This window comes from Trichosurus vulpecula, chromosome 5 (genome assembly GCF_011100635.1).
Source record: "Trichosurus vulpecula isolate mTriVul1 chromosome 5, mTriVul1.pri, whole genome shotgun sequence".
Classification (NCBI taxonomy): domain Eukaryota; kingdom Metazoa; phylum Chordata; class Mammalia; order Diprotodontia; family Phalangeridae; genus Trichosurus; species Trichosurus vulpecula.
This window is the reverse complement of record NC_050577.1, coordinates 285,121,027-285,133,597: the sequence shown is the minus strand read 5'-3', so window position 1 is coordinate 285,133,597 and position 12,571 is coordinate 285,121,027. Positions and strand designations below refer to the sequence as shown.

Below are 12,571 nucleotides of genomic sequence, written 5' to 3'. Positions count from 1 at the left end.
GAGATAAACCATTCATCAATCAAATCTGAAGAGTTAGTCTCCATCTTGATACTGGTTTATATGTTCCCTATCCCCATTCTGGGTCTTCATAGTTAAGCGCTATGTATGTACTTAAAAATTGCCATACAATTCAGGTTAGGATCTGAGACCTGTGCAAAACAAAGCTCACAGCATTCCACCCCTTGCTCTCAGTCCTATCAGTGCCACACCAGGACTAAAATCACATATTATGCTTAATAGCAAATTACTTAAATATCAGTTCTAAATACTAACAAATAAAATATTCACCACTCTTAACAAAGGAGAAAAAAGTAATAGTTCAAGCCAAAATAATTGGCATTGCCAAATCACAAATTGCTCAGAAGGTCACAATGGAGCCAATGGCCAGTTGATGATAGAAACCAGGCAGATACAATTGGTCACCAGAACCAGAAGTACTTGAAAGTAATTTCTGTGCCAAAACATCTGCATTAAATTACATCTGGAAATAGAATCTAAAAGTTTATAATCCTTTTGCTTGAGACTTATCCTTTGGCCCAAGATGATAGCTCCCTTTCCCTCACTCTGTTAAAATTACATATACACCAGTTCCCTCGTTACCTTCTTTCCATCACAGGAATATCTACTCCTAGGGAACTGAAACTATACTATCTGGTCCAACGTATAATACTCCTCCTAATTTCTCTACTGGTTCTATTTTCAATTTTCTCAACTTTTAACCATAAGCTAAGCATAAGAATTAACTGGACAATAGGACTTCACGAGCCCTCAGGGACTCATCAGAGACAGCACTGAGCTCAGCAGGGAATTATCAGGGACTATTAAGCACACAGTAGGTAAAATCATCTGAAAACCAAATACCAGAACATTAGAAGAGTCCAAATTCTCATAAGATAGTATCCAGATGGCAAAACCTAGGAGTGGCAAGGGAAAAGGCTCATTGGGAATATCACCCTCAGGTAAGTCAATGACCTTTTCATGAAAGGTCTTGGTAACTGTGGGCCTACACTTAGCATATTCTAAGGTCTTGCACATCCTATTAAAGTTTATGTCTGAGAAATGCGATAAGTTAAATAAATTCTCAGAAAAAATAACTTTGCAATAATTACAAATAGAACCCCAGGAAAAAGAATGGATTGGCCACAAGGACTCTAAGTAGATAGAAGAATGAAAGAAGAGCTGAAGTGAGATCGAATGAAATTAGAACACTTGGAAGGAGAATAAACAAAATAGAAAAGAAGATGGAAAACTTTACACAATAATGAATTCTCTGAAAATTAGAATGGAGCGAAGAATTAATAATTTTAAAAAGCATTTATTAAGTGTCTACTATGGGCAAAGCATTGTGCTAAGCACAGGGGCCACAAACAAAACAGTAAGTCAGGACCTGCTCTCAAGGAGCTTACATTCTAGTTGGGGAGACAATACATATCGAAGGCTTCAGCCCTGAGTCAGATGGTTCCATGGTCCTCAGAGTCCAGGGTCCTTTATTTGTTGGTATTTAGAATGGGTATTTCATTTATTTGCTATTAAGCATAATATGTGATTTTAGTCCTGGTACGGCTGTGATAGGACTGAGACCAAGGGATAGAATGTTGTGAGCTTCATTGCCTGCAGCAAAGCTGGTAGTGCCTCTTCTTTAATTCCATTCCCTTGATAAATTTCTATCAGCTTCTGATCCTGAACCTTTTAACAGCATCAAGGACTTTGGTGACAAGAATTTTCTTTTCTGGGTCTTCAGTAGCTATGGCTGTAGTTCCTAGATGAGCAGGTTGCATCTCCATGATGATTGCTCCTATGGATGATGGCTGCAGGCACTGAGCTAGAAGCATTGCTATTGCCCAAGGCTCTTGGGTTCAGGATTCTGGGCTGTCTCTATAGAGTATTAAGAGAGTTAGTGGTCAAGGGGGTAGTGGTGTTTCGACTTCTCTGGAACACATTACCTGCCTGCCTCTCCTTCAGGGCATCTTGTTGCTTCACCTAGGCTGACTTAATTGCTCTGTGTGTGGTAGTTAGGTTGGAAGTTTTCAGGGATGGCTGACTCCTTCTCCACAAGAGTTGCTTCTTTGGATGATGGCTGTGATGGTTAATCTGGAAGCAGGACCAGTGAGGTATTGCCACTCCCAGCGATCTATAGTTCAATGAGATGAAAAGAAATATTGGAGCAAAGCAAAAGACCATATAGCTACTACTAAAAACAATTGATTTAGAAAATAGGATATGTAGAGATTGTTGCTTTCATTTATTTCCATGCCAAATTCCTTTGAGTGTATTTTGGGAGGGAGATATATACAACACTTTTTTCTAGTTCAAATAAGAGTGAGATTTGCAGGATTCCTGCTCCTACTACCCACATTTCTATGTTTATATAGTCTTTTAAAGAAATACACCAATTTGAGAAAGAGTAAGATCCATCAATTTTGACTCATTCCTTCCATAATATATTCTTCTGAGAGGGGTGGGAGTAGGGATACATGAGATACTAAGATGGTGTAAGAGATAGATTGTCAATAAAAAACAAAAAAAAATTAAAAAAGTAAATGGACCTGTGATCTCATTGATAAGGTTGACTCCTTGAAAGATACAGATTATAATTGATTCATATTTGCTCCACTAAATCCTTAGTCAAAAATTTTAGATATTTAATATTTTGAATATTTAATCCAATTACACCAATGTAAAAGTTGAGGGAGTTTCCACATGGTGAGTCTCTATAAAAATAAAATCACAAATCCAATCCATTCTCTCCTTTCTCCCTGCCATCCAGTTACACAAAATAGTTCTGAATAGAAGTACTCTGTTACTGGTAAACTTAAAAAAGTGAAGTTTCCCTTAAGCACAAATGTTTGTGAAGGATTAGACCAATAATAGTCCATAGGCTTATAATCTCCACAGTTAATTCCAGGGATTCTTTTCTGGATATAATCTAATGTTTCAACTAATCCTTAAGCACAACACAAAGGTTTTATTTATCAACTTTGCACATTGCTTTTCCTATAGGAAACACACACCCCCTTTTTAACCCCTTCTCCTGCTTTGATCTCTCTGGCCATCTTTGCACCCATTCTGATTATCAACTTGTTTGAAAGCTGTGATGAATTTATTACATTGGGAATATTAATTAGGCACATTGAGATCTGAGCCTGACTTTCAATCTGTTCCCCCAGGTGTGTTGTATGGAGTTCTGTGCATTGGAATGGCAGCCCTGGCGTCGCTCGTTGGGTTTTTGTTACAGGTAAGAATAGAACTCCTGCAGTCCTTTAGTAGAATCAATGGTGAGCAGTCACCATTGTGTTACTTTTTTTAAATCTTAATTATCAAACAATTAAAAAGCATTTATTAAGGGTCCTCTATGAGGCATTATGCTAGATGCTGAGAATATTAACAGAAAGAAACAATTCCCTTTTCAAAGGACCTTACATTTCATGGGGAAGCAAGTGCACATATGAGTGTATACAGGACAAATGATAAAGTAAATAATTATAAAGTAGTTTAACACAAAGTAGTTTGGGAGAGAGGGAATGAGGAGCTGAGGGGATCAAGAAAAACTTTACCCAGAAAGCAATGGTTAAAGGAAGTGTGGCATTTTGTAAGGTGGAGGGGAGGAGGAAGTACATTTCAGGGCAGTGCAAAATGCACAGATGGAAACTGAAGAGAAGAGCTTGGCTGGATCATGTAAGAAATGTCCAGTGAGGCTGGAAAGGTAGGTTGGAGTCAAGTTGTGAAGGACTATAAAAGTTAAACAGAAGAGTTTCTAATTCATCCTAGAGGCAATAAGGAACCATTAGAGTTACCTGAGTTGGGAAGTGATAGGGTTGTATCTGTATTCATGGAAAATCACTTTTGTTGAGACATAGGATGGATTAGGCAGAGATTTGGGACAGGAGACTATTACAAGGCTTTTGTGATCATCTAGGCAAGAAGTGATGAGAGCCTGAACTAAGGTGGTAGATGTGTAAGTGGAGAGAAAGGGTTGAATGTAAGAAATGTTGTGGAGGTAAAGATGGCAAGATTTTTCAGCTGATTGGACACATAGCATAAGGAAGAATGAGGAGTTGAGGATAACACTTAGGTTACAAAAACTGGGAAACTGGAAGAATTTTGGTGCCTTTAGCAGAAATAGGGAATTTTGGAAGAGGGGAGCAGATTTGGAAGGAAACATAGAGTTTTGGCCATGTTAAGTAGAATACTGCCATGTTGAATTTGAAGTGCCTCTGGGATGAATTATACTTCATATACTCCACTTTGGGCTGAGTCAGGCTGTTGGAATGCATTTTTATAATTGGAAAGCCAGTCCTGATCCTTCATTAAAACTGGGGCCTTGATACTGCAGTGAATCTTGGGATGGCCTCAGAAGTTACAGATTTTGTTGGCCATTGCATCATCTGGTTGCTGTTTAGTTGTTTCAACTGTGACTTCATTTGGGGTTTTCTTGGCAAAGATACTGGAGTGGGCCTCTAGCAGTGTGCCTTTTATGAGTAGCACTGGTCACTATTTGTCAAATATGGCCATTGTTAATTTATTTTACTCCCTCGACCCTTAATATCCTTTCCTTTTTTTTCCCATCATCATGACATCTATGCATGGTGACACTGTAACTCTTGGTTAGTTGATCATCACTCTCATGTCCTAACCATAAATATTGGATACACTACCTTCCTTTCTATTGGATATCTACTGCTCTATGTCACAGAATCTGAATTGCAAGGTCCTTCCAGTCTAATCCGTACTGCTATAACACATCTGATACATTCAGCACTGAATTCAATCTCTTCTTGAAGACCTGAAGTGAAGGCAAACTTATTACTATTCCATTTTTGGACAGCTCTAATGAATTGGAAAGGCAACAATGGATAGAGTTCTGGGCTTGGAATAAGGAAGACCTGAGTTCAAATCCATCTTTAGAAACTTCTTAGCTGTGTGATGTTAGGCAAGTCACTAAACTTGTTTGCCACTGGAGATTCCAGGATCTTTGCCAAGAAAACCCCATGGGCAGAGATCCATAGGATCACAAAGAGTTGGACACAACTGAAATGACTGAACACCAGTGATTAGGAAGCTTTTCCTTACAATGAATCTAAATCTGCTTTACATTTCAAAGGTTCTTTTTCCTTCTGTTCTTGGGACTCTAAAAATGATACTCAATCTATATAGCACCAAAGGATCAGAGATTTAGAGCTGAGAAGGACCTTGGAGGACATCTAGTACAATCTCTTTATTTTTCAGATGAAGTATACATTATTCTCACATTAAACTGAGGGCCAGACAAAATAGGTGCCTACTTGAGAATCACGTAGCAAAATCAGTCAGTAATTCAGTCAACAAGCATTTATTAAATGCTTACTAAGTTCTGGGAACTATGTTAAGTGCTGAGGTACAAAGAAAAGGGCTTGGCCTCAAGGAGCTCACATTCTAATGTAGGACATGGCATGTAAATTATCCTGTACATACAAGATGTATAGAATAGATGGATGGCGATCGTAGAGAGAAAGGACTAGCTGGGAGAGGGATGGGGTACCTGAGAAAAGCTTTCTAAAAAAGTGGGATTTCACCTGAGTCTCGAAGGAAACAGGGAGGGTATTCCTGACATGGGGAACAGTTAGTCCAAAGGCCCACAGTCCTGAGATTGACAAGATAGAGTGAAGACGAGCTACAAAATGGAGTTGGTTTGGTGTGGGAAACGAGAGAACCAATTAGACTCTATCATGTGAACACTAACTCCACCTTGTGCTACCACATGCATTATCCTCCATCTTGTTGTTTTTCTGCAAATCATCCATGGGAAACTAGATGGCATAAGGCATCATAAATACAGGTGGATGCAATTAGTCATCATCTCTTAATTCTAGGAAAAGAAAGACCCAGAAACCTACTCACCCTCCTCCCAACTTGACTGAAACTCACTCTTCTCCTTTCCCAACTCGGAAAGCCCCTAATGTTCCCTCGAATTAGAAATCTGATCACCTAATTTTGCATGTTGGCTTGTATTCTGTTGATTGTTTTCTTTTAATTAATCAGTCTTATTTATTTTTACTTCATAAAAATCTGTCTCATTCTGTATTTAGGGTCTGTGGACCAACTGGGGATTCCATTGACGTGTTTTGCTGATAAGTAGTATATCTTGGATTATTTTCTCAGTTATTATTAATTATCCACCAGAAAGTGGTATGTTGTATACAAGGGAATAGCAAGTAAACCAGTATGGACTTTAGACTCATGCCCCTACTACTATACCATGTTGCCCAGACCACACCATTTGTCAAATTTTCTGAGGCTCCATCATGTCCAGATTAATCTTCATTGATTGTATTTGCACCTGTCAGTCAGTCAGTTAAGAAGCATTTATTAAGCACCACTTTGTGCCAGTCACTATGAACCTATTTCTCAGGAGCTACATTTCAGGCTATTCTATCCTCATAAATGCGTTCTCTTCTCACTTGTAGTACAAACCTCCCTTGCCATGTTTCAGCTTGGTCTCTTTTCTCTAATTACACTAACCTGTTCTCAGACTTGGTATTTACTCTGGATCATTCATTGGCAGAGCTGTACTAAGCCAATTCAAATAGAGAGATCTGATTGTTAAGGTTTTAGTGTGAGTACTTACACCTCAGAAATTAGCAAAAGCTAAAAATCAGGACTTGATTTATTGTTTTGTTGATTTCTAGGCATAAAGAAGTGATGGAGAAAATGTTAATAATGCAGAATAACCTAAAAATGTGTTATGTATATATTATTATTTATATATAATTTATAATATCAATTTACATAGAATATATTATGTTATAATGATTATAAAGAATAATATAATAAAATTATGCATAAAAATAAATTCCTATGTAATATAAATATATACTGTGGTGATTGAAAAGGTTTGAGAGACACAGTTTCTGGGTAACTTAATTACTTTATTAATAAGGCCAGTAAGGTTATTAATAAAAGGATGGTCATTTGGCTGTCTCCCTTTGATCCAAAGACCCTCCTGCCATTGGGCTCACAGTTCATATGCCCTTCAAAATACCCTTGCTGAGGGGTACCAATCAATTCTGATTGGTCATCACAGTGGGAGGTGGGCTATATTAAAATGAAGGTCTTGGCATACCCAAATCTTGGTCAAAGAGGCATCAATCTCCATGTCACCTGTCTTGACAAAAGGGAAAATCAACAGATCTCGCTGAAAAAAACACAATGAGCAGGAATATACCCATTAGCTCAAACTTAGAATTTCTTTTGCTATCTGATTAGATCTTGGCCTGGGTACATCTTTAAGAGAGATTTCCCATACTGTCTGGTTTCTGAATGAGGAAGTAGAAAAGAGGGAAAACCTTGGTTCTGATTCAATAATTAGTTATTAAATACAAGAGAGAAACATTCATTTCTCATAATATATTTACGTGTGCATATGTGTGTGTGTGTGTGTGTGTGTGTGTGTGTGTGTGTGTATGTATATCTTGGAGAGCCAGGTGTTTAGAAACATTTACCAACACACTTGTGTTCACTGTACTCCATAAAATCATTTTTTTTTCCATTTTAGGAAAGCCAGACTATTAGTATATCTCTCCCCTTGTTTCCTCTCCATATTGGAGCCCTAGCTATTTTTTTCAAAATGGGACTCTTACAACTAATTTGTGACTTTTTAATTCTCTCTGTAGGCATCTGTCAGTATCTTTGTTATCATAGGTAGGCCCCTTTTGGGTTTGTTTTCTCTGGGCATATTGGCTCCCTTTGTCAACTCAATGGTAAGTATAAAGGGTAAAAGTGAATATAATGTCTTTTCCTAACATACAATGCTAAATAGCAGTTTTTCTCCTTGGTAAAATGTAATCCATGATAGCTCACATTAGTGGCTTTTCTTGAATGTTTAGAAATGCTTTTGTTGATCCAACTGGGATCATAGAATAGCAGATTTAAAGCTGGAAGGGACCTCAGATATCACATAAACCAGAGGTATCAAATACTCAGCCCCACTCTCACATGCAGCATATTTAACAAAATAAATAAAAATACAATAAAATATAGATAATGTGACATTTTAAAATTCAGTTGATCTGTATCCCCTCAGGGACCCTTTGCATTTGGGTTTGACACCACTGATCTAGACCAACCCTCTCATATCACAGATGAAGGGACTGAAGCTTAGGGAGCTTAATCAGTCCCCTCTCCCCGCAAGCTTCCTTGCATAGGAAGCTTAGATTCCTTGCATAGGAGTGTGGATTCTAATTCATGTCCTCTGGTTTTCAGGTCAGCAGACCTTCCACTCCATTTCTCCATTACCCTTTTGGCCTGCAGGCACAAAGCTAGCAGAAATTATATTTGTCACCTTAAACAGCAACAGCATCTGTGCACCATCTTTTTCTATCTTTTAAGTACTGGTAGCCACTCATTCAGTTGAGTCATTTTTCTATTGTGTTTGACTCTTTGTGACTCCATTTGGGGTTTTCTTGACAAAGATACTGGAGTGGTTTGCTGTTTCCTTCTCCAGCTCATTTTACAAATGAGGAAAATGAGGCAAACTGGGTTAAGCGACTTGCCCAGGGTCACACAGTTAAGTGTCAGCTATATTTGAACTCAGGTCTTCCTGACTCGAGGCCTGGTACTCTATCCACTGTGCCACCTAGCTGCCCAGCTAGGATGATGATGATGATGATGATGATAGTAATAGCTAGCATTTATATGATGATTTGAGATTTGTAGAACACTTTACAACTATTATTTTGTCCTCACTCCACCCTGGTAGGTAGATGCTATGAATTATCTCCATTTTACAGATGATGAAACAGTGGTTAGGTGACTTGTCCAGGCTTACCCAGCTAATAAATATCTGAGGTTGTGAAGAGGTCTAAGCAAAATGATGATGGTAGGGAACCATAGGTTTCTAGGGGTGCTCAAGACCCCAAAATACCTACACTCTGGGTCCTGCTGAAAGAATTCCACTCAAGCCTTCTCAGCCCAGGGAAAAGACAAAGTTAGGGATTCACCATAATGGGTTGTTTTAAGAAATTCCACCCTTTGTGATGCCTGTTTTCACAAGTGGGCCAGATTCAATCTACTGAGCTAGATTGAACCTGAGCACCTTCATGGAGGCAAGATGGAGATTATATACAGAAAGACTGTGGGAGGGATTGAGGGGTGGTCTGGGGTGACTATGGGGGGGTTTAGGGAGGGTCTTGAGGAGGAGTCTAAGGAGGAGCTTGATGGGACCCCAGGGGCTAGAATGAGGTCAGACTCCAGGAACCAAGAGAAAGGGATAAAGGGTGGGAAGAAGCTGAAGGCATGGATATTGATAATATCAGGGGTGGGAAGTAGCTGGACAACAAAGGGCAAGGCTAGGTCTCTACCTTTTTTTGGGCCTAATGATAATGTAAGGCTTATGGCCTTAGGGGAAGGCCAGCCCTAGTTGGAAGATTCAAGGAGAGTTCAAGGGGGCTTCCAGAGACTGTGCCCTCATCAGTTGGATTTGAAAGGCAGTTCTCCTGAGTCTAGTCCCGCTATTTAATTATGAATTATCTCCATTTTGCAGATGATGAAACAGAGGTTAAGTGAGTTGTCCAGGGTCACCCAGCTAATAAATATCTGAGGTTGGATTTGGAAGGAAGTTTTCCTGAGTCTAGTCCCACTATTTAACAATAGAGATGGTATCTCCCAAACAGTTGCTGTTTGTTTCTAAATTCTGAGATGTGATGTCATGATTTGTAGGGAAGAACTGTGAAATATGACCTTGAATTAAGTTGGTATTTCAACCAATCCATGACAAATGCTCTAGTTTTATCCTGGGATAAGATAAATTCCAGGGAGATATCAAATTATAGAAAAGATCTTCGCTCAGTTCACTGGGTCAAGGATTTAGAGCTAGTAGGAGACCTTAGGGATCATCCAATCCAGCCCCTTCTTTTTACAGTTAGGGAAACTGAGGTACTGAGAGGTGAAGTGCTCCATGGCCCAGTTTACACAGGAACTCAGTAGGAAAGCCAGGTTGTGAGTACCGGTCTTCTGCTTCCAAACCCAAGGCTCTTCCTCTTATCCTACATATATGGCTGTATCAGGGTGGATTCTATGGTAAAGCCATAGAATTTGACTTCATGGCCAGAATTTTAATTTCCTCCTAATACATTCAAGGATAGGTAAATAAATAGTAAGACTGAAGAGCACCCTGACTTAAAGGCCATTTGAGAAGGTAGTGAGATAAAAACAAAGGATAATTAAAAGATCCTTACATTTGGCCAATGGAAAAGATGTTAGCTTCATAGAAGTGGAAGGAATCATGGACCTCCCTACCAGCCACAAAGCACAGATCTCCCTACAGTATTCAGAGCCTTACTCCAACTTCCAACCATGTCCTACAACCCTGATCTTTGATCAGATGCCACAAATTCCTCAATGTCCAGTATTTCCATGGGGATGGGGGACAGAGAAAGCCAATGACAGTGACATCTGACCTCTGCAAGTCATCATGGAAATATTTCACTGCAAACAATGGCATTGTGGAATGGTGGAACAATCACTTGACTGGAAGTCAAAGTCCCTCTCTCTCCACAATGCCATGAAACTAGTTAGGCTTACATTTGTAAAGTGCTTCTTGCTTTTTCAAGGGCAATCAGGTGGTACAGTGGATGCAGCACTGTACCTGGAGTCAGGAAGACCTGAAATCAAATCCGGCCTCAGACACTTACTGACTGTGTGACCCTAGGCAAGTCACTTAACCCTGTTTGCCTCAGTTTTCTCATCTGTAAAATGAGCTGGAGAAGGAAGTGGCAAACCACTTCCAGTATCTCTTACCAAGAAAATCCCACATGAGGTCATGAAGCAACAACTCAAATGACTTGAATGGCAATCTTACTTTTCAAAGTGTTTTCATATATGTTATCTCATTTGTTTCTTGCAACTAACCTACAGAGTAGGTAAGAAAAACAGTAGTATTAATGTGAATAATAACAATATTGAGCATTTACATAATATTTTAAGGTTTGCAAAGTGCCTTATAAATGTTACCTCATTTTAGCTTTATAACAACTCTGGGAGGTAGGTGTTATTATTATCCCCATTTTACAGATGAGAGAATTGCAGCACAAGCTGAAGCAATTGATTAGCTCCATTTTTACTGATATGATGGTTAAAGGATTTTTTTCTCAAATTCACAGAGATAGGAAGTTTGGTCCTTACTTTACAGATACGGACCTGAGACCATGAGGGTAAATACCTTTCCCAACATTACCTACAGTAACGATTAGAGCCCATATAATGACTAATTCAAGGCTTTTCCCATAATCTCTGTGTACCATTATAACTCAAGAAACATTTGATTCCTGCATTTCTAGCACAATGCCTGGCACATAGTTGGTGCTTAATAAATGCCAGGAACTCTATTAAGCTCTGGCAATACAAAGACAAAAATGAAATTCTTCCCTATTGTTAGGGAGTTGACATCCAACTATATCTAACAATGACCAAGGTTTTGAGCCTGGATGATTGATCAGATATTGCCATTGACAGAGACAAGGAACTTGAGAGAAGTGGCTGGTTAGGGAGGGAAGATGAGTTTGTTTTTGGATAGTGAGTTTAACCATTCGCTGAATTTCACATTGTCTCTGTCACAGAATTTCCTAGTGGGAAGGGAGAGACATCAGAGGCTATTTTGTTCAATCCATGCCAATTCAACAAAATCTCCCATCCACTCTTCCCAAGGAATGATGATCAAGTCTTTGCTTGCAGACCTCTAGGAGGGGGAACCCACTACCCTCTACTCCCTAAGCCAGACTATTCCATTTTGGAACAGCTATTCTGTGAGAAAGTTTGCCTTTTTATGATCAATATCCCACCCATTTCTTTTCCCTTTCAAAGATAACTATTTCTTGATGTGAGATGCACAAATTTAGAGACAGCTCTACCCCAAATATTCTCATGGACTATTAATGTCTGACCTGTGGTAGAGCCTTCCGAGCTTGTATTGGTCTGATCAGGCACAGTCAGACACACTGTACCTTGACTCTAACATAATGATGTCAATTTGGTCCTCCTTGAAAATGAAGGACAACAACCAAACAGTTTCTTGACTCTCAAAAGCATTTCTGTTTTGCAGGGAGCATTTGCAGGGCTTGCTGCTGGATCTGTCATTTCCCTTTGGATTGGAATTGGAGCTCAGCTCTATCCCCCCCTTCCAGAGAGGACTTTACCCTTAAGCCTCATTACCAACAGCTGTAATATAACTGACTTCCACCACCAGGGGAACTGGAAACACAACCACAGAAACGCCATTTTCTACAAGTACTTTTCAAGTTCATGATGCTGAAAGGTATTGAAATAAGTTTTATCATGTTACTTAAAAAAACTACATGAGGCACAGGAAGAAGAGAGAAGACTTCTGTGAAACTTATTGGATTTTGACTTAGAGATCCTAGTTTAAATCTCCACTCTGCCATTCACTAGCTGTATGATATTGGATAAGTCATTTAAGGTCTCTAGGCTTCACCTGTAAAATGAGATGATTGGACTCAATAAAATCTAAGGGCCTTGTCTAGATCCTATGATATGTAATACTTTAGGTTGACAATGCTTAAACACTTTAATCGATCTGGCA

General features: G+C 39.1%; 1 protein-coding gene across 1 annotated transcript in view; it reads left to right on the top strand.

Annotated features, from left to right (window-relative positions):
• LOC118851354 (sodium-coupled monocarboxylate transporter 1-like) overlaps nt 1-12,571 on the top strand; it is a 42,000-nt gene that overhangs the window by 23,090 nt on the left and 6,339 nt on the right. The window contains 4 exon segments of the mRNA XM_036760799.1: nt 3,168-3,235; nt 7,650-7,736; nt 12,074-12,226; nt 12,228-12,286. Of these exon segments, the coding sequence (XP_036616694.1) occupies nt 3,168-3,235; nt 7,650-7,736; nt 12,074-12,226; nt 12,228-12,286 (367 nt within the window).